This window comes from Equus caballus, chromosome 2, assembly GCF_041296265.1.
Source record: "Equus caballus isolate H_3958 breed thoroughbred chromosome 2, TB-T2T, whole genome shotgun sequence".
Lineage (NCBI taxonomy): Eukaryota > Metazoa > Chordata > Mammalia > Perissodactyla > Equidae > Equus > Equus caballus.
In genome coordinates, this window is record NC_091685.1 from 12,090,756 (window position 1) to 12,114,865 (window position 24,110).

At 46.3% G+C, this 24,110-nt stretch overlaps 1 protein-coding gene and 1 long non-coding RNA gene across 4 annotated transcripts in view; one reads left to right on the top strand and one right to left on the bottom strand.

The window, feature by feature from the left end:
- The window catches only part of FAAH (fatty acid amide hydrolase), a 22,255-nt gene extending 16,830 nt beyond the window's left edge, over positions 1–5,425 (bottom strand). The window contains exons 1-2 of one of the 3 annotated variants that reach the window (XM_001916136.5): positions 5,101–5,425; positions 4,514–4,810 (exon numbers count right to left, since the gene is read on the bottom strand). In XM_001916136.5, the coding sequence (XP_001916171.2) occupies positions 4,514–4,708 (195 nt within the window). In that variant the 5' untranslated portion in view covers positions 4,709–4,810; positions 5,101–5,425. The other 2 variants (XR_011436363.1, XM_070260028.1) reach the window with 2 other exon arrangements.
- On the top strand, positions 4,826–16,949 carry LOC138923151 (uncharacterized). The gene is made up of 3 exons (XR_011436366.1): positions 4,826–6,932; positions 8,972–9,934; positions 12,469–16,949. It is a non-coding gene; the product is annotated as an uncharacterized lncRNA (long non-coding RNA).
- Positions 16,950–24,110: the final 7,161 nt, after the last annotated feature.

Here is a 24,110-nt window from a genome sequence, read left to right on the forward strand (position 1 = left end):
CGTGGGGAGAAACAGAGGCTCCTTGAGGTTCCCCTTCCCTCTCCGATGCTGGGAGAAGTCATTCTTTCTTGTGGCTTCCACTCCACGCTCTCTAGGTATCCCAGAGCCTCCAGATCCTGCACCCAGCCTGACCCAGCTGAGCCCCAGCTGCTCCCATGCCCCGATGTGCTTCCCCCCGACTCCCCCACTTTCCATGGGGAGGCTCCTCCTCCATGTCCCCTCACTCAGGAAGGGCGCTGCCATCCATCCAGATGTTAAAGTAAGAAAACAGGATCATCCTGGATTCCTCCGTCTCCCTCCCACCCACATCCGGTCAGTCACCAGGCCCCCCAAGTAGCTCTGGGAAACGGCCACCTCTCCATCTGCTGTACCCAGACCCTCAGCGGTGCTCCTCCCTCGCCCCCTCGGTCACACAGGGGCCACCTAACTGGCTACCCTGCCCAAGGCTTGCCGCTCCCACCCACGCTTCCTGTGAGGCAGACAGTGCAAAGCCCAACCACGCCTTACCTCTCCCCTAAAAACCCCCATTGCACCACCAGCTCCAGAGCATGCTCCAAGAGGCGCCTCCAGGCTGCGGCCCTGTCAAACTCCTCTGCACCCCTCAGTGCGACACCACCCACTCACATCCGCCACATGCCCAGAGCCAAGCACCCACCACACAGACCATCACACAACCTTTGTACCCCGGCCTCACTATTAGGACACTCTACCCCCCACTGAATTTGTTAAATGGATACAATACTTACTTGGGTTTTTTTTTATAATGCAGGGAGCTACAATGAAGAAAAATGGATCCCTGGTCTCTCCCCCACCCCAACACACTAGGTAACCCCTGGTGATATATTTTTTTTAAAGATATACAAAATGAAAAGTGAACATTCCCCTCACCTCTAAATGGGACCACCTTGTCCAGTGCCTCTGCTGAAAAGGGAACTACAGTTAACAGTTCCTTTTTTTTTTTTTTTTTTTTTAGATTTTTTTTATTTTTTCCTTTTTCTCCCCCAAAGCCCCCTGGTACATAGTTGTATATTCTTCGTTGTGGGTCCTTCTAGTTGTGGCATGTGGGATGCTGCCTCAGCGTGGTTTGATGAGCAGTGCCATGTCCGCGCCTAGGATTCGAACCAACGAAACACTGGGCCGCCTGCAGTGGAGCGTGTGAACTTAACCACTCGGCCACGGGGCCAGCCCCATCACCTAACAGTTTCTAATGAAACCTCACAGGAAAAAAAAATGTTTATGAGAAACCCACAATGTACGTAATTGCCTGTATAGATTCTATTTTTGCACAAAGGGGTCATTCTACACACACACTACTATATCTTGCCTTTCTCACCTCACAGTGAAAATAGCAAGATTGCTTTATGTTTTTTCTGATTGTATACATATGTGCACACTGTTAAAAAAGAAGCCTGCCTGACAGCATGGGGAAGAAAGTGAAGATCACCAGAGAACCCACCACACTGGTAACTACCACCGACAGTCTGGTCACCACCATTTTCCATCTCGCTACAAGGTGCCCACTGAGACCCTGTGCACCTCAGCTAGAAGCCACCAGCAAGCTCCCCTCTGTTCTCAGCACACATTTTAATTCTTTCCTATGTTCTTCTGTGGTGACAGTGGATGACATCATTGCTAACAGCTATTTTTAAGTCTTCAACTAGTTATCAGGCAGCTAAGACATTTTTTCTTTCACAAGACACCAAAAGAAGTCTGCACCTCCAGGAGGCCGATCTGCGAGCAGGATGGAAATTCGCTTTGTGTGGAGAATGCAGGGGAGTGTACACATAACTTCACCTAAGCGTGTGGCCATGTTGTATGCACTCTCTTTCAAGGGAGGGACACCAGAGCTGTCACGGAATCACTGCCCCTCCTCCCTCTGTTTTTCTCCCTCCGAAGCACCTACTGTCCTAATTTCAGGCATCCTAGATTGTCCTCCCTCTCTTTCTCATTCTCCCTCATGGTTTTGATCACTTCTGTCCTATTTCAAGAGATCTATTCCATTTGATCATGTAGGCCACTGATCCTGGTCTCAAGGAAAACCACACTGACCTTCAATTCTTCTACTGAATCACTTTGTTCTAAGGTCAAGTTCAGGATGGGCTTGGAGAAGGCCAGGAGATGGAACTACAGGTCAGATCCAGTTGAGGGAAGTGGCATTTGGAAGCCCAGTGGGATTTTGACAAAAGGGGTTGCAAGAGACATAGGAAAAAGGCACTGTGGATAAAACCACAAGTGCACTGGCACAGCTGTTGTGTCCTATCTCTTTCGGCCAGAATATCCTATGAATGGGGCTCGCTCTCCTCAGTCTAGAGAGTATTGAAACTCTTTCAGGGGGCAGGGTGGGAAAAAACGGGCCAAGAGGTGTTACAGGCAAAGCCTCACCTGGTCAACAGAGAGCTTCCAAAAACATGCCTCACTCCAGAACTGCTCTAGAGTCTAGAGAGAGGTGGGCCAGCTTGTGATGGTTGAGGAAGTGCTGAGGATTCCCGTGCCCCAGCACTGTCTTAGAACACAGGAGGGAGCTGGGCTCCCAGCTAGCTTTGCCCAGAGTCTCTCAGGCAGGAGCTGCTGGATTCTCTCAGGGCCTGCCCAGGGCCCTGCTCACCTCAGTGCCCCCTGCTAATCGGGGCTGAGCTGAGAAAGCTCCAGAAGAAAGGCTGCTGAGACAGCCTCAAAACCCGCCTCTCAGTCATCCAGCAACCCCAGAGCCAAGCAAAAAGATGCCTTTCCGCCAGGCAGGGAGGAGGAAGGAGCTGGTCCCAAGGCTGGGGCTGAGTTCAGCTAAAAGCCCACCTCCTACCTGCCCCGAAGGCCTACAAAGCTATTGTCATCAGGATCCCACCCCTTTACTGACTGCTCAAAACCATGGGGCTCCTGAAATTACTCTCCCTTTGTTCTCCACAGTCACTGGAACACTAAAAGGTAAATTTCTCTACCGAGAAGGGTCAAGCCTTGGTGTTCTGAGGCCAGGCTCTCTTGCCTCATGGAGGGTATGTAAACAGCTTTTTGTATTTCAGGGTCGAAACTTCTACCCTGGACGATTCAGCTCTCAAAAATAATGAAAGGTGGTCGCTCCAGAGGGACGCTGTGTAGACACTGATGTTTGGAGGTGAAGTGAGGAAGATTTCTACCACCTTCTACCCTTCTGCCATCCCACACTCCTGCCAGCCCGTGGGTTCCTTGTGAATAGGAGGGGAGTTCTGTAGGCAGGAACCGTGGGCACATTCCTGCAGCTGCCTCCACGCAGCTCCTGGAGCTGACAGAACTCAGCTAGCTGCACAAAACGACTTGGGGCCTCCAGAGCAGCCGAGGGGCTCCAGGCTGAGCTGGGGGTCATTGCAAGGATCCCTGAGCACCGCACCTGGGAGCTCAGCCGGAGAAGGAGAACTAGACAGTGCAGAACCTGTGCTCAAGTAGGGGAAGTGGCCAGTTTGCATTGAACACCTGAAAACTGAGTGATGGAATTTTCAGCCAGCTTGAGGAGAGGAGGCTGGAGCCAAATACATTTTGATTGGCATCCAAGGCCCGGTCTCCCTTCCTAATCTCTCTCCCCTGCTCCTCTTCACTGGAATGAAGCTGGATAGTCCCACTGGGCCTCTCGATTCTAGTTACAGCTCTGCCTCAACTAAAAAATCACTTGCTACAGCTGAGCACCTGCTAACTGCGATTTTCTGTGACTCCCTCTCTGTCTCCCACCTAGGCACATCCTCCTGACTCCTGCTGTCCCCATCACCTGGAATGTCTTCCCACCATCAGATCCAAATCCTTTCAAACACTCCCAGCAAGTCTTTCCTCCTTCAGCAGGTAAGAACATCTCCCAGAGTTCAGCATTTTGACTTCTACCTGGGTTCAGTGTCTCACACACCTGGAGGAAAAGCTCCCTCTTCTGGGCCCCTCTTCCACCGACACACACAGTGAACTGATCCAGAGGACAAAAAGCTTGCTCGGCAGATCACCCAGCGAAGGGCTGGAACTACCCCTGCTCATGGAAGGGGCTTGTCGGGGTTGGACACCACAGCCTGGGCGGCAGGAGCTGGGGAGACGTTCATTCCAGCCCGGCTCTGCCAGTAACTGCCTGTGCACTTAGGCAAGTCTCCTTCGGGCTCCCTCTTTGAGTCCTGAGGCACAAATCAATGAGTTTGAACTGTAAACTCCCCGGCTTTCCTCGGCCATCACTCAGTGATTCCAAAGTCCTAAACTCTAGCCTCCCGTTGGTTCTCACCCTCGCGTTTTAGCGTTCTAATAGTGATCTTGAGATTCTTTGGCACGGAGCAAAGCTCCTCTTTGACCCAGTGCAGCGAGGGCCTCCACAACCTGCCCTACCCCTTTCGATTCCCTTCCTCCCCTTAGCCCCACCTGGCTCAGGAAGAGTACAGAACGCATCAGGGCGAGGAGGGGCTCCGAAAGTTACAAACCTGCGCTGCCCGCCACCTGCCCCTCCGAGCGCGCCGCGCGGCTTAAAGTGCCGCTGGGGATGCCCCCCTTCCCCCCGTACCCCAACCCCGACCGTCACCTGGAGCCGGAAGCGCTGCGCAGCCTTGTCCATGTTCTCCAGGGCCGCTTGCTGCCGCTGTCGCGCCCGGGCCGCCGCGCCCCGGGCGGTCCGGCGACCGCGCCAGCGCAGGACCACGGTCGTCGCCACCAAGCAGCAGGCCAGGGCAACCCCGGAGGCGCCGGAGAGCGCGGCCCACAGTTCGTCCAGCATCATGGTCTCCCGCCGCCGACCGCTGCCGAGAGCGACAGCTGAAGGATCAGCACGCGCCGATTCCGCCGCAAAACTCGGCCTGGAACGCCGGGATCCCGGGCCCGCCTGCGTGGGAGGGGCGGAGCGGCGGAGGAGCGCGCCGTTGCCAGGCAGCGGGCGGGAGGCCGGCGGCGCGCAATGGTCAAGGTCAGGCCCTGCGGCCCGGCTGGGGTCGCTCCCCGCGTCTTCCCACCCTGAGCCAGGCGGAGCAGGAGGGACATCCGCTTCCCGGGGGGCGCCCTCGGAAGTATGAGCGTAGCAGCCTCCGCCCCGCGCACCCCAGAATCCCAGAGCCCCAACTCCCGGAAGATGCAGCTCAGCCCCAGCCCTCCGCAGCGACAACTGGGCTCGCGAACCTGATTAGTCCCTGCAAACAGTCTAGCGGCATCTTTCCTGGAGAGTCTTGCGTGGGGGCCGTGCACCGAAGGGCGCCCACCTCTCCCCTGCGCGGGGCTTCCAGGGCGCCAGCCCCCCCAACGGACACAGGAATTTTATCTCAGTGCTCCCACCTGCTGCCCCCTCCCCTTTCCCCAACGCTGGGGGGAAGCCCGTGTCTCTCGCCCTGGGCTCTTCTTTATGGCCAAAGCACTCATCACTTGACCTTTTGCTCAGCCACCTCCCGCAGACTGGCCTTCCCAGGGTCACCCTCTTCCGGTCCTGGGCCCTACTGGACTTCACCCCCGGAAGCAGGAAGAACTCTTGACCAGGAGGAATCTGGGGACCTGGCACCGTTCATTAGCGGGGTGGGGGGATTGTATACAAACACAAAATACTTCTCCCGTCTAGGCTCTCTCACAGGACTTTATGTGCTTTATTTCATTTGTCCTCCCAACAGACCTATGAGGAGGGCCCTGTTTTATCCTCATTTTACCCATCACTTCTGTGGGTCACACAGGTGACTGAGTGGGGATTCAAACTCGGGTCTAATCCTCAACCATTGCTCTTAACCATCAAGCAGAACTCCAACTACGGCCCCCGGAAGTGAAGCTCTGTGGGGTGGGGTATAGCAAAGTGCTTTGTGACTGGAAACACTGCTGAAACTCTCTGCTGTCGCTGCAGTTCTGTCCTTACCTCTGAATCTCTGCCTTTACCTGTATAGGGGGAGGGTTACAATGCCCACCTCACAGGATTGGGAGGAGGAGTCTGTGAGGTCCTCTATGTGTGGTGCCTGGCACATAGCAGGCCCTCCATAAATGTTTAGTGACTGAATGAAAGGGCTAGCTCTGAAGACCCTTGAGTGTTGCTGGAAGAATCCGGACCTGAGGGCATTGCAAGTCACTGTCAGGCTCTCAGCATATTTGGGAGGGGCCAAGGACTAGGTCATTAGTCATGGTTGAATGCTGCTGAGTTGCTACTTGCTGTTGATGGCCCTTTGTAAGTTTCAAATCCCTGGAGCTCAGTTTCCCTAGAAGAGGAGAGCTGACAGATGCAGGGGGATGGAAAGCCCAATCTGAAGTAGGTCTTGCAAGGTCACCTCTCCCCATCTCCTGAGAGGATAAAGGGATTCTAGCCCTTGATTCACCCATCACTGGCTGGGGTACCTTGGGTAACTCAATTTTTCCTTTTGTAAAATGAGAAACATTCTTCCTGACCCCCTCTCTCTCTCAAGAAGGAGAAAATCAGATTATAGTTATGGGGAAACTCTGGCCATCTCTGAGGCTTAATCATAAAGTTTGTAACGTGTTGTGAGTTGGGCCAAGATTTGTTAGTTTAGGAACGCCATTAACAAAATATTCACTTAACGTTTGTTTGCTGTAATGGTAGTTTTTCTAAGTAGTAGCTTCCTGGGGGCATATTAGACAGGATGTAATTTCCAGAAAGGATCTGGGGGATCTCGGTGGGGTATGGAGGCCAAGGCCCCAAGTGCTGGACTGAGACTAATGTTCAGGTCGCTGTGGGCGGCCACGTCGGTTCTCTGAGAGACTCCGGGGACTCTTGCCCTCTGACAGTCTGTGGTTCAGTTCGGCAGACACCCACTGAGCCCTGCTACTGTAGGCCCCTTGCTGTGAGCTAGGGGAGCCAAGGCAAGTACCAGATCTCAAATCCGGCCTTGTGGAGCTCTGATTGGGAAGGAAAAACCGTGCAGAGACCAAAAACGAAAAGGCATGCTTTGCTGCAAAGGCAGAGATTATCCTGCATGAACCCAAAGGGCCTTGGATGCCTGGCCCTTGGGCTGAACAGCCCTCAGGTAAGCCAGATAGCACAGTGGTTCAGAGGTTGGCTCTGGAGCTGGAGTGTCCAGTACCCCATTTGTTGTGTGACTGTGCCCCAGTTTCCTTCCCTGTAAAATGAGGATAATAATAGTGTCCCCCTCCCCCAATTCTTCAGTACTATTGTAGAATCAAGTGAGATAATAGAGGTAACACAGCCTGAACAGGGCCTGGCATATAGTAAGTGATGCAGGGTCGGTGAGCTGAGGAGTCGAAAGAAAGATTTCTTGGACTCTCAAGATCTGGCAGTAGTGCTCTTTTTATTTAGAGAATAGTGTGGAATAGCATGGGGACAGGACCCATGGGCAGTGAAGAGCTCCTGCTGCTGCTGCATGGGGACAGGACCCACGGGCAGTCAGAGCTCCTGCTGCTGCCCTGAGTTGAGGGTTAGGGCTAATTTTATAAGGCATGGATATGTGACTTATTTTTACTGGAAAAAGAAAAGATGATGTAAAAAGTCATTAAATGATTTCAGTGCAGATGGGGTCTGGTTATTGTGCGGTCATATAACTTTTAGATACAAATCTGGCCATATAGATCGGCATGTAGGTGAGGATGCCCTGGGCTTCTCTCCCTGGGGCAGCCCTAATTCATACCATAAAAAAATCCACTGGGTCATATAGTTTGGCATGTAGGCCAGGTCACCTTGGGCTTCTCTAGCTGGGGCAGCCTTAATCCACATCAGTAAGCAATCTATGCACCTTAATCATTATATTATTATTGTTATTATTTATTATTAGAGAAATAGAGAGCTACAGAGAAAATAATCCATAACCAATCTATAAATGAAAATTTGGGTGAGTTTATTCTGAGCTGAAATCTGAGGACCATGGCCCAGGGCCTTTCTTCCCGAAGGGAGAAAGGGCACCAAAGAAGTGGGGTGCACAGAGTGGTTATATATCCCCAGAGAGGATGTTCCACATAGGATTGAAATGTCCCTTTTACAATAGTTTCGAGACTGCTCTGTCGGCACAGCAATTGATGGAAATAGCAGGTAGGTCTTCTGTCTCAGTGAACACAGCAGGGTGGAAGTCTGTTGTCTCCAGCTGAGTGGTCAAAGGTGAGTGCAGCAATCAGTTCCTAGCCTAAGGAAAGATGCTTATCCCTAAGAAAATGCCAATGTGGGGGGAAGTTGCACCTTTATCTCAAGGGCCTTTGTTCTGGCCATAGGAAATGTCTAAGCAGATATACGGTGTGTGCTCAATTGCCACAGTCAGGCCCTTTTGGAAAAAACAAAGTCAGGCCGAATTAGGTTTATACCAAATGGCTTCCTCATATACTCCAATATATCCTATTGCTTGCCATTTTTATTTGTCACTTCGCTGTAAAATGAGGATAATAATAGTGTCCCCCTTCCCAATTCTTCAGTACTATGGTAGAATCATGTAAGTTAATAGATGTAACACAGCCTGAACAGGGCCTGGCATATAGTAAGCAATCTATGCACGTTAATCATTATATTATTATTGTTATTATTTATTCTTAGAGAAATAGAGAGCTACAGAGAGGTGTTTTCTGGCCTGAGAAGCCCAAGCTCGGGAACCAGACTGCCTGAGTTCAAATCCTACCTCTGCCACTTAATATGCTATGTAACCTTGAGTAAGCCACTTTAACTTCTTGTGCCTCAGGTTCCTTACCTGCAAAATGGAGGATAATAATAGTGACTACCTCACAGAATTGTGAAGATTCAACGAGTTGATTCAAGGAAAGAGCTTAGAACAGAACCTTGCCTGTTGAAAGGGCTCAATAAACATTAGCTCACTATTTTAAGCAGAGATGTGATGCAATCCTACCAGTGTTTTGGGAAGGCAATGTAGAGGAGAGTTAGGAGAGGCGAAGGCCATGGAATGGAAGAGCAGGGGGTCGCGAGGATCTGAAACCGGCAAACAGCCATTGATGATTAAGTATCTAGGTACTAAAGTTTTTCCTTTCTGCAACTACTGATTATAGCTTTTAGCTGTTTTTTTTTTTTTTTTGTTTAAAGATTTTATTTTCTTTTTCCTTTTTCTCCCCAAAGCACCCCAGTACATAGTTGTATATTCTTCGTTGATGGGTCCTTCTAGTTGTGGCATGTGGGACGCCGCCTCAGCATGGCCCGACAAGCAGCGCCATGTCCGGGCCCAGGATTCGAACCAACGAAACACTGGGCCGCCTGCAGTGGAGCGCACGAACTTAACCACTCGGCCACAGGGCCAGCCCCTGCTTTTAGGTGTTTAACCTGCCCATGTTAACTGTGCTGCTTAGGCAACATGCTCTCTGACTCCCACTAGGCTCCTATAGATAACATCTCCCTGGAGCCTGGGTCCCCATGGTAATGGGTGTGTGAGCTGTTTTTCAGGAATTAGAACTCCTTGTCCATTTCAGGCTGGTAGAAACCACCAGCTCATCAACTGGGCCCATGCAGATGTCCGATAGGTGACATTTTGACGTCAAGAGGCTAAAAACTTCACCCTCAGATCATGCTAACGCCACCATTTTGTGAACATGGGTCCTGTGAAGAGGCGTGGTCTGACTACGCCTGCGCAGATCATCAATGACCTCACCTCTCCTCACCTCCAATCACGTCTCTCCACATCTCTGACTATCTTGCCCCCATCCCATAAATATCCCTGAGTCCCTATTTTCAGGGAAGCGAATTTGAGGCTCTTGCTCTCGCTTCCTCACGTGGCTGCCTTGTGAGTAAACTCTGTCTCTGCTGCAATCTTGCTGTCTCGGTGTTTGGCTTTCTGGGCAGCGGGCAAAAACGAACCTGTTCCCTAACAAATGGCGAGGCAGCTAGGAGCTAAGTCCAGATGGACCTTTTTGCCTGAGATTCGTCAGCCCCTTGCCAGTGTGGAGAACCTGTGAGCGAGTCTAGCAGCTGCTGGAAGCATTTCTCCTGGGACTGTTCCGGGATTCTTTCCTGGTTTGGCGCTGCCGGCTCCTTGGCGCATATTTTCACTTTGCAGTAGAGAGACGGTTTCTTGGTGACATCTTTTTGGTGAGTAACTTTGGTACAAGTGACAACATTCTTTTTTTTTTCTTTTTTTTTTTTTTGAGGAAGATTAGCTCTGAGCTAACATCTGCTGCCAATCCTCCTCTTTGTTTTGCTGAGGAAGACTGGCCCTGAGCTAACATCTGTGCCCATCTTCTTCTACTTTATATGTGGGATGCCTACCACAGCATGGCTTCTGCCAAGCGGTGCCATGTCTGCACCTGGGATCTGAACCAGCGAACCCCAGGCCGCTGAAGTGGAACATGCGAACTTAACCACTGCACCACTGAGGCGGTGCCGACCGCATTCTTATTTCTCCTTCCTTTAAGTCTGACTTCCGAGAGGAAGCCTTGGTTTGGCAGGGGACGCCCCCTGCGACTTCCGACAAAGGAAGCCTTGGTCTGGCCTTCATTGTGAGGGTCGTTTTCGAGAACGCTTAATAGGGAAGAATTAGGGGATCCACTCACAGAAGTGCGCTTGGCTTGGCTTGGTTTGGTTTTGAGATCTGGTTCTAGCTGCAGCATAAGTATACTTTGACTGGCCGTGTCTAAATTACGCTAATTTGATTCCCACCTGCAGCCCCCTAAGCTGCATTCTTCAAAATTGGACAACTTTCAGTTATGAGTCCATGAAAAAGAAGAAGATGGTATTTTTCTGTAACACCACGTGGCCACAGAGAGCTCTTACAATAACTAATCTTAAGAACTTAATCAAATTAAGAATCGCAGCTTCCATGTTGATCTTACAGATGCTAATAAAAGCCCCACCCCCCAGCCCCACCCCACCTCTGCCTGGCTTCAATCCACGCTCCACCCTGGGAGCTCTTCTCTGCCTGGCTTCAGTCCATGTTCCACCCCAGGAGCTCTCCTCTGGTTTTTGGGCACCTGGAATGATTCCAGGTGCCCAAAACCCTGCTTTGTCTCCTGTCAAGAGCTTGTTGAGGATTTTAGGCACCTACTAAGTCAGTTGTGGGGACAGGAGACCGGTAATCTATTCTGTAAACTGTCTTGCCTGGGAACTGTTGTTTGTGTGACCTTTATCTTGATAACTCTTGGGAAGAGGCTGGGAGGGCAAGGCCTGATCACCTCTTTCCCTTCCTTATCTGTCTCATTCGTCACCTCCTCTGTTGTCATCAAGTCGGGGGTTCAGTTCAGGCTGGACCCGAGCAGAACCTAGACCTGTAAAATCAAAACTTGAAAAACTTTCTGCTAGGGACTTAACTCTCAGCCCTAGCATTGGGAGCCCACCCTGGCCAGCTCCAGGCCTTTGCCTCCTGCTTCCTTGGCTTACCTTATGCAGGCTCAGGGACTAAGTGCCTGGGCTGAATGGGACTTGGCTAAATCTTATAACTATGTTGACACCTGCACTCAGGCTCTGCACCCTTCTCCGGCCCACTGTCAGCGAGACACTGATGGTGCTTTACCACCATGGGGAATGCCCTAAGCATCCCCGGAGACTCACCCATTGGGTGCATTTTAATTAATTGGAAACACTGTCAACTTTGGATGGGTTATGCCTCAGAAATTCCATCTTGGAGAAAACTTGAGGGGTTTCTCTGTACCTTTATGATGTATTTGGACAGGTAGATCAACCCATAATGTCATTTGAGTTATAACCCAATATCTGAGAAATCAAGAGCACCTGTCCTAGGAAAATCCTTGTGAGACTGGAAATACAGCTTTAGGGGCAGTTCCGCCCATTTCCCTTGTCTCAGAGAGCTTGCAGATCCTCTGGGGACTATCTAGCCCATCACTAATTCCTCAAACTGAAGGAAAAAAAAAAGGAAAACAGCCAGAAAAGCACCCTTGCCAAAAATCGAGCATCTGGAGTGTCTTCTCCACAAATATTAGTAGAAAGGCTAAAAACAAAATTTGGATTCATTACTAGGGAGCCTTGTACCTGATTCATGGCAGTAATTTTAAAACAATAGCTGTGAAGTCTCTGTGTATGTGTGTCTATACATATGTTACATGTGTGTGATATTTTTACCTTGGGATGGTATGGCCAGAAATTAAGAGCTCTGTTTAATTGGCTTAAAGTAAGCACTTCTAAATGGAAAAGAAATTAACCCAAATGTCTTTTAAGTTAACATGCTATAAAATTAATCTTTGGTAAATGAAAGCTTATTTAAAGTTGCTGGTTTGATTAAAATGGACATGTCCTCCAGAGTTAGCACTGGGTATGATGCAGACATGCAGCCTTTATTCTACATTTATTGGTCAAATAAGCTGATGTTATCTCTATTACAAAACTGGTTCCAAAAATAAGAATTTAAAATGATGGCTAATTTTGTCTAAGGTCTCATGAAGTTTTATAGGCCATGTAAATAATTATTGGGAACGACTAAACTAAATAGATGTGAAAAAGATAAAAGTGTCGGGTGAACTTTTAAAAATAATTTTGTCTTATGATATGTATATTTAAAATAACTTCAAAAATCTTTCTGGTAACTTGAAACTTTGAAGTGTTGCTAGGTAAAATAGAATGATAAAAAACTCACTGAATATCTGGGTCATTTTTCTTTTTTCTTTTTTTTTTAGGAAGATTAGCCCTGAGCTAACATCTGTTACCAATCCTCCTCTTTTTGCTGAGGAAGACTGGCCCTGAGCTAACATCCATGCCCATCTTCCTCTGCTTTATATGTGGGACACCTACCACAGCATGGCTTGCCAAGCAGTGCCATGTCAGCACCCGGGATCCGAACCGGCGAACCCCAGGCTGCCGAAGTGGAACGTGCAAACTTAACCGCTGTGCCACCAGGCCAGTCCCTGGGTCATTTTTCAAATAAGATAAAATACTGAAACATCATTAGACATGTCTAGATTTATCTACTTTTGGCTTCTTATTACAAAGAAACTAAAAGGTGTTTGGGTCCAATAGTAAACATGTCTTGTATTTTATTTATTTTTTAATTTTTTTTTTTAAAGATTTTATTTTTTTCCTTTTTTCTCCCCAACGCCCCCCGGTACATAGTTGTATATTCTTCATTGTGGGTCCTTCTAGTTGTGGCCTGTCTTGTATTTTATTAAGATTATGCCATAAAGTAGCATGTTTCTAGAAATTATAAAACATATTTATAAATTTGCCAAGCCACAGGATGCTAATGTAAAGAATAGTTCATAATTGGTTAGTTTTTAGTTTTTACTAGGGTCTGTAAGGGTTAAAAATTCTAATTAATATATGTAATTAAAGCTACTAAAAATTAATAAGGCAAACAGCTCTGTATACAAGGAAATTAAAATGTATGTTTTCAGTAAAGAAGGTATAAAGAATGAAAGTATTTTTGTTTGTTGGGTTAAGAACGATAAATTTGTCCTCAAGTACTAGAAGGGAAGAAAGCAAGCATGGGACAAATTCTGAATGTAAAAAGAAAGTTATAGAAGGTTTGTGAAAGAGAAATTCTGAAAGGAGTTTTATGCCTGGTCAAGTTGGCTAAGATTGAAGTAAATCCAATTAAGAAAACGAGTTTTAATGTTAAAAAAATATACATATGAGCTGGTGCAAAAATTAAAATTTAGTTTCTCTCTCAGGATAATTTTCTTGAACTTTTGGTCTGCTCTTGATAAAGAGGTTATAAAAGATTTTTTTTCTTTATTTTTGAGAAAGTGTACCTAAAAGACAGAGAATCTGTTTTCTTAGAATAATTTCCTATGTTCAGAAAGACTAAGGTCTCTCTGTTAAGATTTTTTGATTGTTTTAACTGTTTGCCCTTGACTGTTTCTATTGTCACTTTGAATAGATAGCCGAGTGTTGTTTCCTATATGAACAAGTGTTTTAAAACCTTTTGATATTTTTAACAAGCCTCCCCCCGCCCCACCAAAATATTCAAATCCTGAATAAAGGCTTTCTTTTGGCCTGGAAGAAGGGAGAGAATTTCTCTGAGGATTTTCAGAGGGCCTCTGAGACTTCTCAAAGAGATTTTCTCTCTCTTCCTATAAGGAGGAAGACACTAAGCTAATTAGGCTTATGTGGTATGTTAAACTACATGGGAAGCATTGTCAAATAAGTGATAATAAACTTTGTTAGGTGGTATTATGTGGATAAATGTTATTGATATAAATGTTTTAAAAATTATATAACATTCCTAAAATTCTGATCGGTTCTAGTTGTCAGCCATAATTCTGGTTATTATTTTAAAGTATTGCATGTCACAAAATTAACCAAATTTCTTTGTCAGTTGCCATTTTGGAATCTTGTTGTTTACGGACAGTTAATGTTTTACTCTGATGCTTTCGCAAAATATGTTTCATCTTCAGAGAAATCCATGGAAAGGACTCTGACACTTTAGAATACAGGTTTCTGGTAAACTTTCAGATCATAAAACTGAACTGAGTAAGAAATTACAGAACTCTAACAGAGAAACTGATGACCTCATAAAACTGCCAACGGAAGATGAAGATCAAGGATCGATTTCACAGGACTGAATGAACTGATGAGAATGATTATGATTTATATGACTTTTCATTTGAGATATTGCTGATTTTTTGATGTTCTGTTTTGTTTCCAGATTTAAAGAAGTCTTTTTCTCTTTTTCTCTCATGCTAACTATAACTTATATCATTTTGATAAATTATACCTTTGTAAGCAGACTTGAAACATTTATTTCTCTCCCTACCTGATCCCTCCAGGATTTGAAAACTCTTAATGAGTGAGTATTGTTTTCATGGCAATATATTTATTTGCATAAGTTCAATAAGAATCTATTCTCCTTATAACAGGACACAATTGGAAACATTGGTTATCTTACCAAAGCTTTGACTGGAATGTCATATTTGAGAGAAACATACAGACTCAGATATGACAAGACAGCTTTTGAGGAATAAAGGTTGACTTCCTGGAATAAAGCCACTTGGGAATATTGGCCTAGTACCTTGTTTACAAGGATTCCAGCAACCTGGGTAAGTAAGGTAGCTCACTTATCTGGCAGGTGCCTGGGACTTCGAAATACTTTGGGGAACCTCAAGAGAGGAATCCCCCTAAATCTGCAGGTATTGCAGGCAAAATCTGATGACAAGTCATTGACTTGGCTTTCCTGGCCTCGAGAGGCCTTTGAAGTTCAATCTGAGATTCCTCATAAAGAGTTCCTGCAAAGCAGATTTGAAAGAACCTATATAATCAAGTGCTATTCTTGCTGTACTTATGTAAATAATTGGGCCAAGTTTGTTGAAACTAAACTTATTTTGCAAACCGATTAGTCTTAATTTGGCTATCTTTGGTAAAAATGAGGGTGATTTTAGAGAGAAAAATTATGTTTCAGTAAAAACTATAGTACACATTTGTGGATATTAGGTTCTCCTGATAATTGTCTTTGAGGTTTTTATTTTATATCTGTTAACTGGACTGGATCCTGAATTCTTCTAGTCTCTTGAAATATCTGGCTACAAATCTCTAAATTAATGTTTTCAATTTTTTCCGGATCATTTTCATTTGGAATCATTGAGAACTGAGCCTGCCCTTTTTCCTGAAGCCTTGCAAACTGAAGCAGGACAACTTAATATAAACTTAAGAGAGATTCATGTCTGTTGCTGTGTAAGACACTCAATAAGATGCCTGAACACCTGATGACATCATCAGAGACATTTCAAACTGCAAAAGAGGCTTCAACTCTGACACCTAGAAATCTTTTGACTGGCTGCCACCTGGGCTCAGAAAGGTTTATAATTTGCTGGTGTATAATTTGCTCCCACTGTTAACCTTGTTTTTCTTTTTGTGCCTCTAGAAATACTTATTAAATACCTTGTTACTTGCTAACACAATATAGGCTGAACTTTGGGAGACCACCTGCATCACCATCTTACTAAGAGACTGGTTCAATGAGATGGAACAACCTATGCCCTCATCAACAGGATAATCCCTCAGGATTGAAGATGAACAACAAAAGGGGAGATTGATACCAGTCAACACAAGGTTGACATAATGGAAGCCATATTGTAAAAAAGAAACCATATTCTAACTTTGAATGACCTCTGATTAACCCAGACATGCTCTGTAGATTTTATGGACCCTCTCAGCTGCTATAAATTGATAACTTTGTTCTTTTGAGTTCCTTAGGAACGTGATGACCCCCAGGCAGAGAGTCTGTGCTGATGGCCATCATCAATGACAACTAAAAGATCAGGGTATAGGCCATTGCTCTGGTCTCTGATGCATATCCAGTAAAAGAAATGACTATCAGGAACTGAGACCAGATGTCTGCCCCCACCTGGAGATCAGAGGACCCAGACTTGCACTGGGATTAGGTCTATTTTTCAGGGACTGTTAAAATTTGGGTTGTTTATACTTCTTACCATTCTGGTAAGCCAGAAACAAGAGAATATTTCCAAATGAGTGCTAAAGAGTTTCGTTCCTTTAACTCAGATCTATGCCCCAATTCAGCAGGAAGTAGCTGGATTGATCATTGCCCCAAATCCCTCAAGAACAAGGAATGACCAAAGAATAGGCGGGATTGAAACTGACAAACAGCCATTGATGATTAAGTATCTAGGTACTAAAGTTTTTTTTTGTTTTTGCAACTACTGATTACAGCTTTTAGCTGTTTGACCTGCCCATCGTTAGCTGTGCTGCTTAGGCAAAATGCTCTCTGACTCCCACTAGGCTCATATAGATAACATCTCCCTGGAGCCTGGGTCCCCATGGTAATGGGTGTGTGAGCTGTTTTTCAGGAATTAGAACTCCTTGTCCATTTCAGGCTGGTAGAAACCACCAGCTCATCAACTGGGCCCATGCAGATGTCTGATAGGTGACCTTTTGATGTCAAGAGGCTAAAAACTCAGATCATGCTCACGCCGCCATTTTTTGAACATGGGTCCTATGAAGCGGCATGAAGTCTGACTATGCTTGCACAGATCATCAGTTACCTCACCTCTCCTCACCTCCAATCACCTATCTCCACATTTCAGACCACCTTGCCCCCTATCCCGTAAATATCCCTGAGTCCCTATTTTCGGGGAAGCAAATTTGAGGCTCCTGCTCTCATTTCCTCACGTGGCTGCCTTGTGAGTAAACTCTGTCTCTGCTGCAATCTTGCTGTCTCGGTGTTTGGCTTTCTGGGCAGCGGGCAAAAACGAACCTGGTTTGGTAACAGATCCCGTGGAGATGGGTTTCCAGGCCTCCACCAGTGTCATCAGAGAAGCAACTGTAAGTCAACACCACACCATTCAGTGAGCCAGAAGAGCATGGACCTGCACACAGGTGGTGCATGTAAGGGAGAATTACTCTTCCATGTAGCAGGTAAGTCCCTCAAGCAGGTCCTGGTGGGTTCCCTGAGCAGGATCAGGGTCCTCCCCAGTTAGCTGGTGACCTTAAGCAAGTCATCCTTATGTGTCCTGAGCTGTCGAGTGGGAAGACAGGTGATATTTTGCTAAGTTCCCTTGGAGGTGGGGGCGGTGCTGCAAGGAGTTGGGGAGAGCTTGCAGAAGGGAAGGGAGCTTCTCAGATTCCAGAGCTTTTCAATCTGACTTTGTTCTGGGGTGAGAACAGAGAGAGTGTTCCCCTGTTCTCAGTAACTGCCCTGCTTCTGTTTCTTTTCACTTCTGTGAGCCTTTCCTCAGCCTTTGTGAGGAGAGGGCCGGAGGGGGACACAGCTGTGCTCCAAGGAACTCACAGTCCCACAGGTGAGGTAGGACACCACACTCAAAAGCACTATGTTGGGCGCTTTATAATTTTCAAAGCACTGTCAGGTCTTTGACCTCAGTTGTCTGAGCGCCCCCCCCCCCCCACCACCACCTCAGAGGCCCCCTACTACCCCTACACTTTCCTCCGCGTTAGGGGACTCGATCAATGCTACATAGCCAGTGGGGGGCCCAGCTGAGAGTCAAACGTGGGTCTTTGAGACTCAGAATTGCTACTGCCTCTGTAACAGACATCTAGACTTTAGAACTGTTATTAAAAGTTCCTAGTTGTTAGCTTGGAAACACACCAACCACACCTCACCTTAAATCTTTTTTCCTTAACCTATTTCAACCCATGCCCTCTTTGGATATACGTGAAATGCTATGCTTTCTCCCTTCTAAAATTTATTTGAAACTGTGGGGTAAGTTTCTTTACCATTCTGTAGGTGAGTTTCCTCATCTGTAAAATGGGGATATTGTACTCCCTCACTGGCTATTAATAAGAATTAAATGAGTTAATGTTGGTAAAGTGTTTAGAATGGTGCCTGACATATAGCAAGGGCTATATAAAATAATGTGACGAAAAATGAGCCACAGCAATAGCAATTCTCTTGAAACCTTTTTATTTTGATCCTGAGAGCTACATATTTTTCATTTGGATCTGGTTACATCAGTGTGAGGGTTGAGTCAGCTGGTATGCCATAAGCTCTATCCAAGGTGGTGTGGGAGACATCTTGTGGGTGGCAAACCAGCTTTTGAAAACCAGACACACAGAAAAGCACATGCCTCCTTTCTCGAGAAGCACTGGCAGGACATTGTTACACATCTACCTCATATTTCACAGAGAGTATATTCTTGGTAGGTGGTGTATAAATCAAATCCTAACATAAATGTACGTTATGCAAAGAACTCATCTGTGGAATCATTCTGCAAAGTGAACATGGCTTTTGTAAAGTAAATCAGTATCCCTTTGAGGGACATTAAAAATTTTGACTACAGATGGATTGAATTTCTTTGTGTCTAAAGCAAACCTGCCCATCTAGTCCCCTCAGGGGACTCTGGTCCTTCTCTCTCTTTCCAGGCTCCTCCCACAGTTTCCAGGGCTGCATGCCACTGAGCCTCAATACAACCCCAAGAGGCCTCTTGCCTCCTCTCATTTGGCCTCTTGCCCTTGGCCCTTTAGGACTGGGACCCTGCGATTCCTGGCTCTACCAAGATGAATCCCTTTGAAACCAGAAGGTGCAGGACTGTGGTCCTCAGTGACTCTGCTGTCACGCTGTTGATAGTCTGAATATTCAGCTATCAAGCTCTCTGGCTTCTGCCCTAGCTGGCAACAACCTGTTTACAACTTCCTTCACAAACAGGGGCATCTAAGAGAGATGTAGCCCACATCTAGCAGATGCCCACATCTAGTTCTATGAGTTAGCTGTGATATCAAACCTGAAGTGAGTTTGCTCACCCGTTACACAGCAAGCCAATTGCTGACACGGGGTGTAGTGGAAGAAAGTAGGACTTTATTATTGCACAGTGCTGAGCAAGGAAAAAGGGAAGCTAATGCCGAAATCCCAAACTCCCCGAAAAGCTAAAAGGAAGGGTTTTATTTGGGGTTTTAGGTAGGGGAGGGGGTGCATATGGCCTTGCTGGTCAGAGCTTTTCCACCAGCCTGTGTTTGGCCTTGAGACTACTTGCAGAGAGGAAGGAGCCCATGACCTTGCTGGTCAGCAATTTTCCCACTAGCCTGTAGCTCCTTGTGGGGAGGAGATAATGAATCCAGGTCGTTTTCCTTGGCCATTTGTTTCCAGGGCAGAGAGTGGATTCTGGGGCCAGGAAGCCAGGGAGTAAGCAAGGAATGAGTGCTTGGTTTTAACCCCATATATGCTAGGTTTAATGTAGGGAAACTGATGTCAGGGCCAGTATCAGGTGAACAAATGGATAGGGTTAAAACTCAGTATCCAATGGCTCTGGCAGGCTGTTGGAATGAGCACAGGTATGAAGGAAGGTCCTAACTAACTTCTAAGCCTTCCTCAGACACGTTAGGCCCTAGTATGATTCTGTGCCTTTGAACACACTATTCCCTTGGCCTCTAATGCCCAGTGTTCCTCTATATTCTTCCTCCAACCACCCCCACCCTGTGACACATACTGCCTGGCAAACTTCTATGCATCCTTCAAGACCCAATTCAGAGGCCTCAGGTTCCGGATGGCAGATGAAGCACATGCATTTACCTTCCCCATTAAAAGAACAGAAAAACATATTTTTAAAAGAAAAACAGAGGAGTTATTGGCAAGCCAGAAAAAATGTAAAATTCTTAGAAGATAACAAACTTATTCAAACCTATGATGAAAAAGAGAAACGGGCTGACTCTGGGCCAAGTGGTTAAAGTTCCATGCGCTCCACTTCAGCGATCCAGGTTCACAGGTTTGGATCCTGGGAGCAGAATGACTCCACTCATCAGTCATGCCGTGGAGGCATACCACATACAAAATAGAGGAAGATCGGCACAGATGTTAGCTCAGGGCAAATCTCCCTCACCAAAAAAAAAAAAACAAGAGAGAGAGAAACAAAGCAAACTACCATAGACATATTTTGAGACGTAACACCTCCTCCACAAGAGCCTAGGCAGGTCCTTCTGGAAGTATTCCAGCAAAGGCATTGTTATCAAAGGAGATGACAGCTCCATGCATGTTACTGCCCCTGAAGACTTTCTAGTGGAACAAGATGTGGAGGTAGGAGACAGTGATATTAATGATCCTGACCTTGTGCAGGCCTAGGCTAATGTATGTGTTTGTGCCTTAGTTTCCAGCAAAAAAGTTTAAAAAGTAAAAAAAATAAAAATTTTAAAAATGGAAAAAAGCTTATAGAATAAGGATATAAAGAAAATATTTTTGTACAGCTATGCAATGTGTGTGTGTTTTAAGCTAAGTGTTATTACAAAAGAGCCAAAAAATTTTTTAAAAATAAAAAGTTTGTAAAGCAAAAAAAGTTACAGCAGGGGCCGGCTCCGTGGCTGAGTGGTTAAGTTCACGCGCTCCGCTGCGGCGGCCCAGGGTTCAGATCCTGGACGCGGACATGGCACTGCTCCTCAGGCCACGGTGAGGCAGCGTCCCACATGCCACAGCTAGAAGGACCTGCAACTAAGATATACAACCATGTACAGTGGGGGGGGCGGGGGGGGGGGGTTGGGTAATAAAGCAGAAAAAAAAAAAAAGATTGGCAACAGTTGTTAGCTGGTGTGCCAATCCTTAAAAAAAAAAACCGGAAGATTGGCAACATTTGTTAGCCCAGGTGCCAATCTTTAAAAAAAAAAAAAGTTACAGCAAGCTAAGGTTAATTTATTATTGAAGAAAGAAAAACATTTTTTATAACTTTAGCGTAGCCTAAGTCTACAGTGTTTACAGTCTACACTAGTGTACAGTAACGCCCTAGGCCTTCGTATTCCCCGCTCACTCACTGACTCAGCCAGAGCAACTTCCAGTCCTGCAAGCTCCACTCATCGTAAGTGTCCTATACAGGTGTACCATTTTTTCGTCTTTTATTCTGTATTTCTACTGTACCTTGTCTATGTTGAGATACACAAATACTTACCATTGTGTTACAATTGCCTACAGTATTCAGTACAGGAACATGCTGTATAGGTTTGTAGCCTACGAGCAATAGGCTGTACCATAGAGCCTAGGTGTGTAGGTTTGTGTAAGTATACTCTGTGATGTATACACGATGACAAAATAGCCTAACGATGCATGTCTCAGAACATATCTCCATGGTTAAGCAATGCACAACTCTATATTAAAAAAATCTTTAAAAGAATCTGATTGGGGGGCCAGCCCCGTGGCTGAGTGATTAAGTTCATGCTCTCTGCTTCGGGTGGCCCAGGGTTTTGTCAGTTTGAATCCTGGGCGCGGACATGGCACCACTCATCAGGCCATGCTGAGGCGGCATCCCACATGCCACCACTAGAAGGACCCACAACTAAAATACACAACTATGTACCAGAGGACTTTGGGGAGAAAAAGGGAAAATAAAATCTTTAAAAAAAAGAATTCTGATTGGGGGCCAGCCCGATGGTATAGTGCTTAGGTTTGCCTGCTTCGCTTCAGCAGCCCATGGTTCGCAGGTTCTGGGTGCAGACCTACATCACTCATCAAGCCATGCTGTGGTGGCATCCCACATAAAAAATAGAGGAAGAGTGGCACACATGTCAGCTCAGCAACAATCTTCCTCAAGCAAAAAGAGGAAGACTGGCAAGAGATGTTAGCTCAGGGCCAATCTTCCTCATACACACAAAAAAAATCTGGTATTCTTAGAGAAGTTTGAAAAAATACTGTAGAATCTGAAACATTTCAGAATAAATTAAAAATACTACAAGCATAGGGGCTGGCCTGGTGGTGCAGCAGTTAAGTTCACACATTCAGCTTCTCGGTGGCCCAGGGTTCACCGGTTCGGATCCTGGGTGCGGACATGGCACTGCTTGACAAAAGCCATGCTGTGGTAGGTGTCCCACATATAAAGTAGACGAAGATGGGCACGGATGTTAGCTCAGGGCCAGTCTTCCTCAGCAAAAAGAGGAGGATTGGCAGTAGTTAGCTCAGGGCTAATCTTCCTCAACAACAACAACAACAACAAAATTACAAGCATAAAAACAGATCAGGTTGCTATGGAAAAATAGCAATCCAAGAATATGGGGAAGTTCCTGGAAATTAAATATATGGGGATTGCTGAAATAAACAAATTCAACAGACAGACTCAATAAAAGTCATAAATAGGGGGGCTGGCCTGGCAGTGCAGCGGTTAAGTTCACACGATCCCCTTTGGTGGCCTGGAGTTTGCCAGTTCCATCCTGGGTGCGGACATGGCACCGTTTGGCAAGCCATACTGTGGTAGACGTCCCACATACAAAGTAGAGGAAGATGGGCATGGATGTTAGCTCAGGGCCAGTCTTCCTAAGCAAAAAGAGGAGGATTGGCAATAGTTAGCTCAGGGCTAATCTTCCTAAAAAAAAAGAAAAAGTCATAAATAGGACAACAGGCCAACCTGGTGGTATGGATGACAAAAATACAGAAATCTCCTAGAATACTGAACAAGAAAGGGAAATAGAAAATGTAAGAAAAAAATTTAAAGGCAAGAAAACTGATCCAAAGGTTCAACATCCATCTAGTGGCATTCCAGAAGCCAGGAAGTAATAAAAGAAATATTTTCCAGGGGCCGGCCCAGTGGCGCAGCAGTTAAGTTTGCACGTTCTGCTTAAAACACTTAGCTTAAAACACACACACATTGCATAGCTGGCCCTGAGCTAACATCCATGCCCATCTTCTGTTATTTTAATGGGGAAGGTAAATGCATGTGCTTCATCTGCATAGAAGTTTGCCAGGCAGTATGTGGGATGCCTACCACAGCATGGCTGCACTTTGGGGGCCCAGGGTTCGTGGGTTCAGATCCCATGCACAGACTTACACCCACTCATCAAGCCATGCTGAGGCGGCAACTCACATACAAAATAGAGAATGATTGCTACGGATGTTAGCTCAGGGCCAGCCTTCCTCAAGCAAAAAAGAGGATTGGCAACAGATGTTAACTCAGGGCCAATCTTCCTCACCAAAAATATATATACATATAAAAGAACTATAAATGTACAGTTGGGTGCACAGTGTTCAAAGGATCGTAGTTGATCTTTTTTTCTTTTCCTCTTTTTGGCATCTACTTCATTACTGTGCGGCTGGTACACTTGTCTTTCCCGTCTCAGCTGAAGCATCCCTTCTCTGGGAGGACTGCAGCTCCCCAGCCTGGGCCAGGGCCATTCCTCTGTGCTCCCAAAACTCCGTGTTCTCCTGATGGGAGGATTTATCACACAGTATTGAAACCATCTGCTTACACGTCTGTCTGGATGCTCCTTAGAGCAGGGACTGTGTCCTATACCATCGTATTCCTAGCACTATGCACATTTAGTGAACATTTGTTGAATAGATTGGATGAATGAAGGAACAAATGAATGACAGCAACTGTATTATATTGTACTGAATTGTACTAATGACACCTCTGTTTACATCCCAGTGGCTAGTGTATGCAACTGGTGGCTACTGTCCTTCCTTAACACATTTAATGATAAACTATCAGGACTTGCTGGTCAAACCCCAAGACTGGTAAGTTTCTAAAAATCCTTCTCCTATGCTAAGTGCTGGCAGCCTACAATCCACTGGATCAGGAGCAGAGTCCCCCAAAGCAGGCACGATTCCTTTGTCCTCTAAAGGAGGAGGATGGCCATGTTCAAACTGAGCCTCCTCAGACTACCCTCTCCTGACTTTGTCGCTGCAGATGACAGTGGGGTCCTGATAAACTGCAGATATATCTGTGTACACCCAGAGACACGTGTCCCGTGGGCTTGTGGAGTGACTGAAATCAGGTGTGGTTCACCTGAGAAGCCTTCCTGGCCTACCTGGAGGAATAGAAAGCAAAGGGCCCAATGCAGGACCAAACAGGTGGCTCTGAGGCCTGGGCATGTGCATCTCTGGCTCCTTCCTGCTACCCACCACCTGCAGCTTCTGGCATCTGGCTGGCTTCTTGGCAACAGCTGGCAC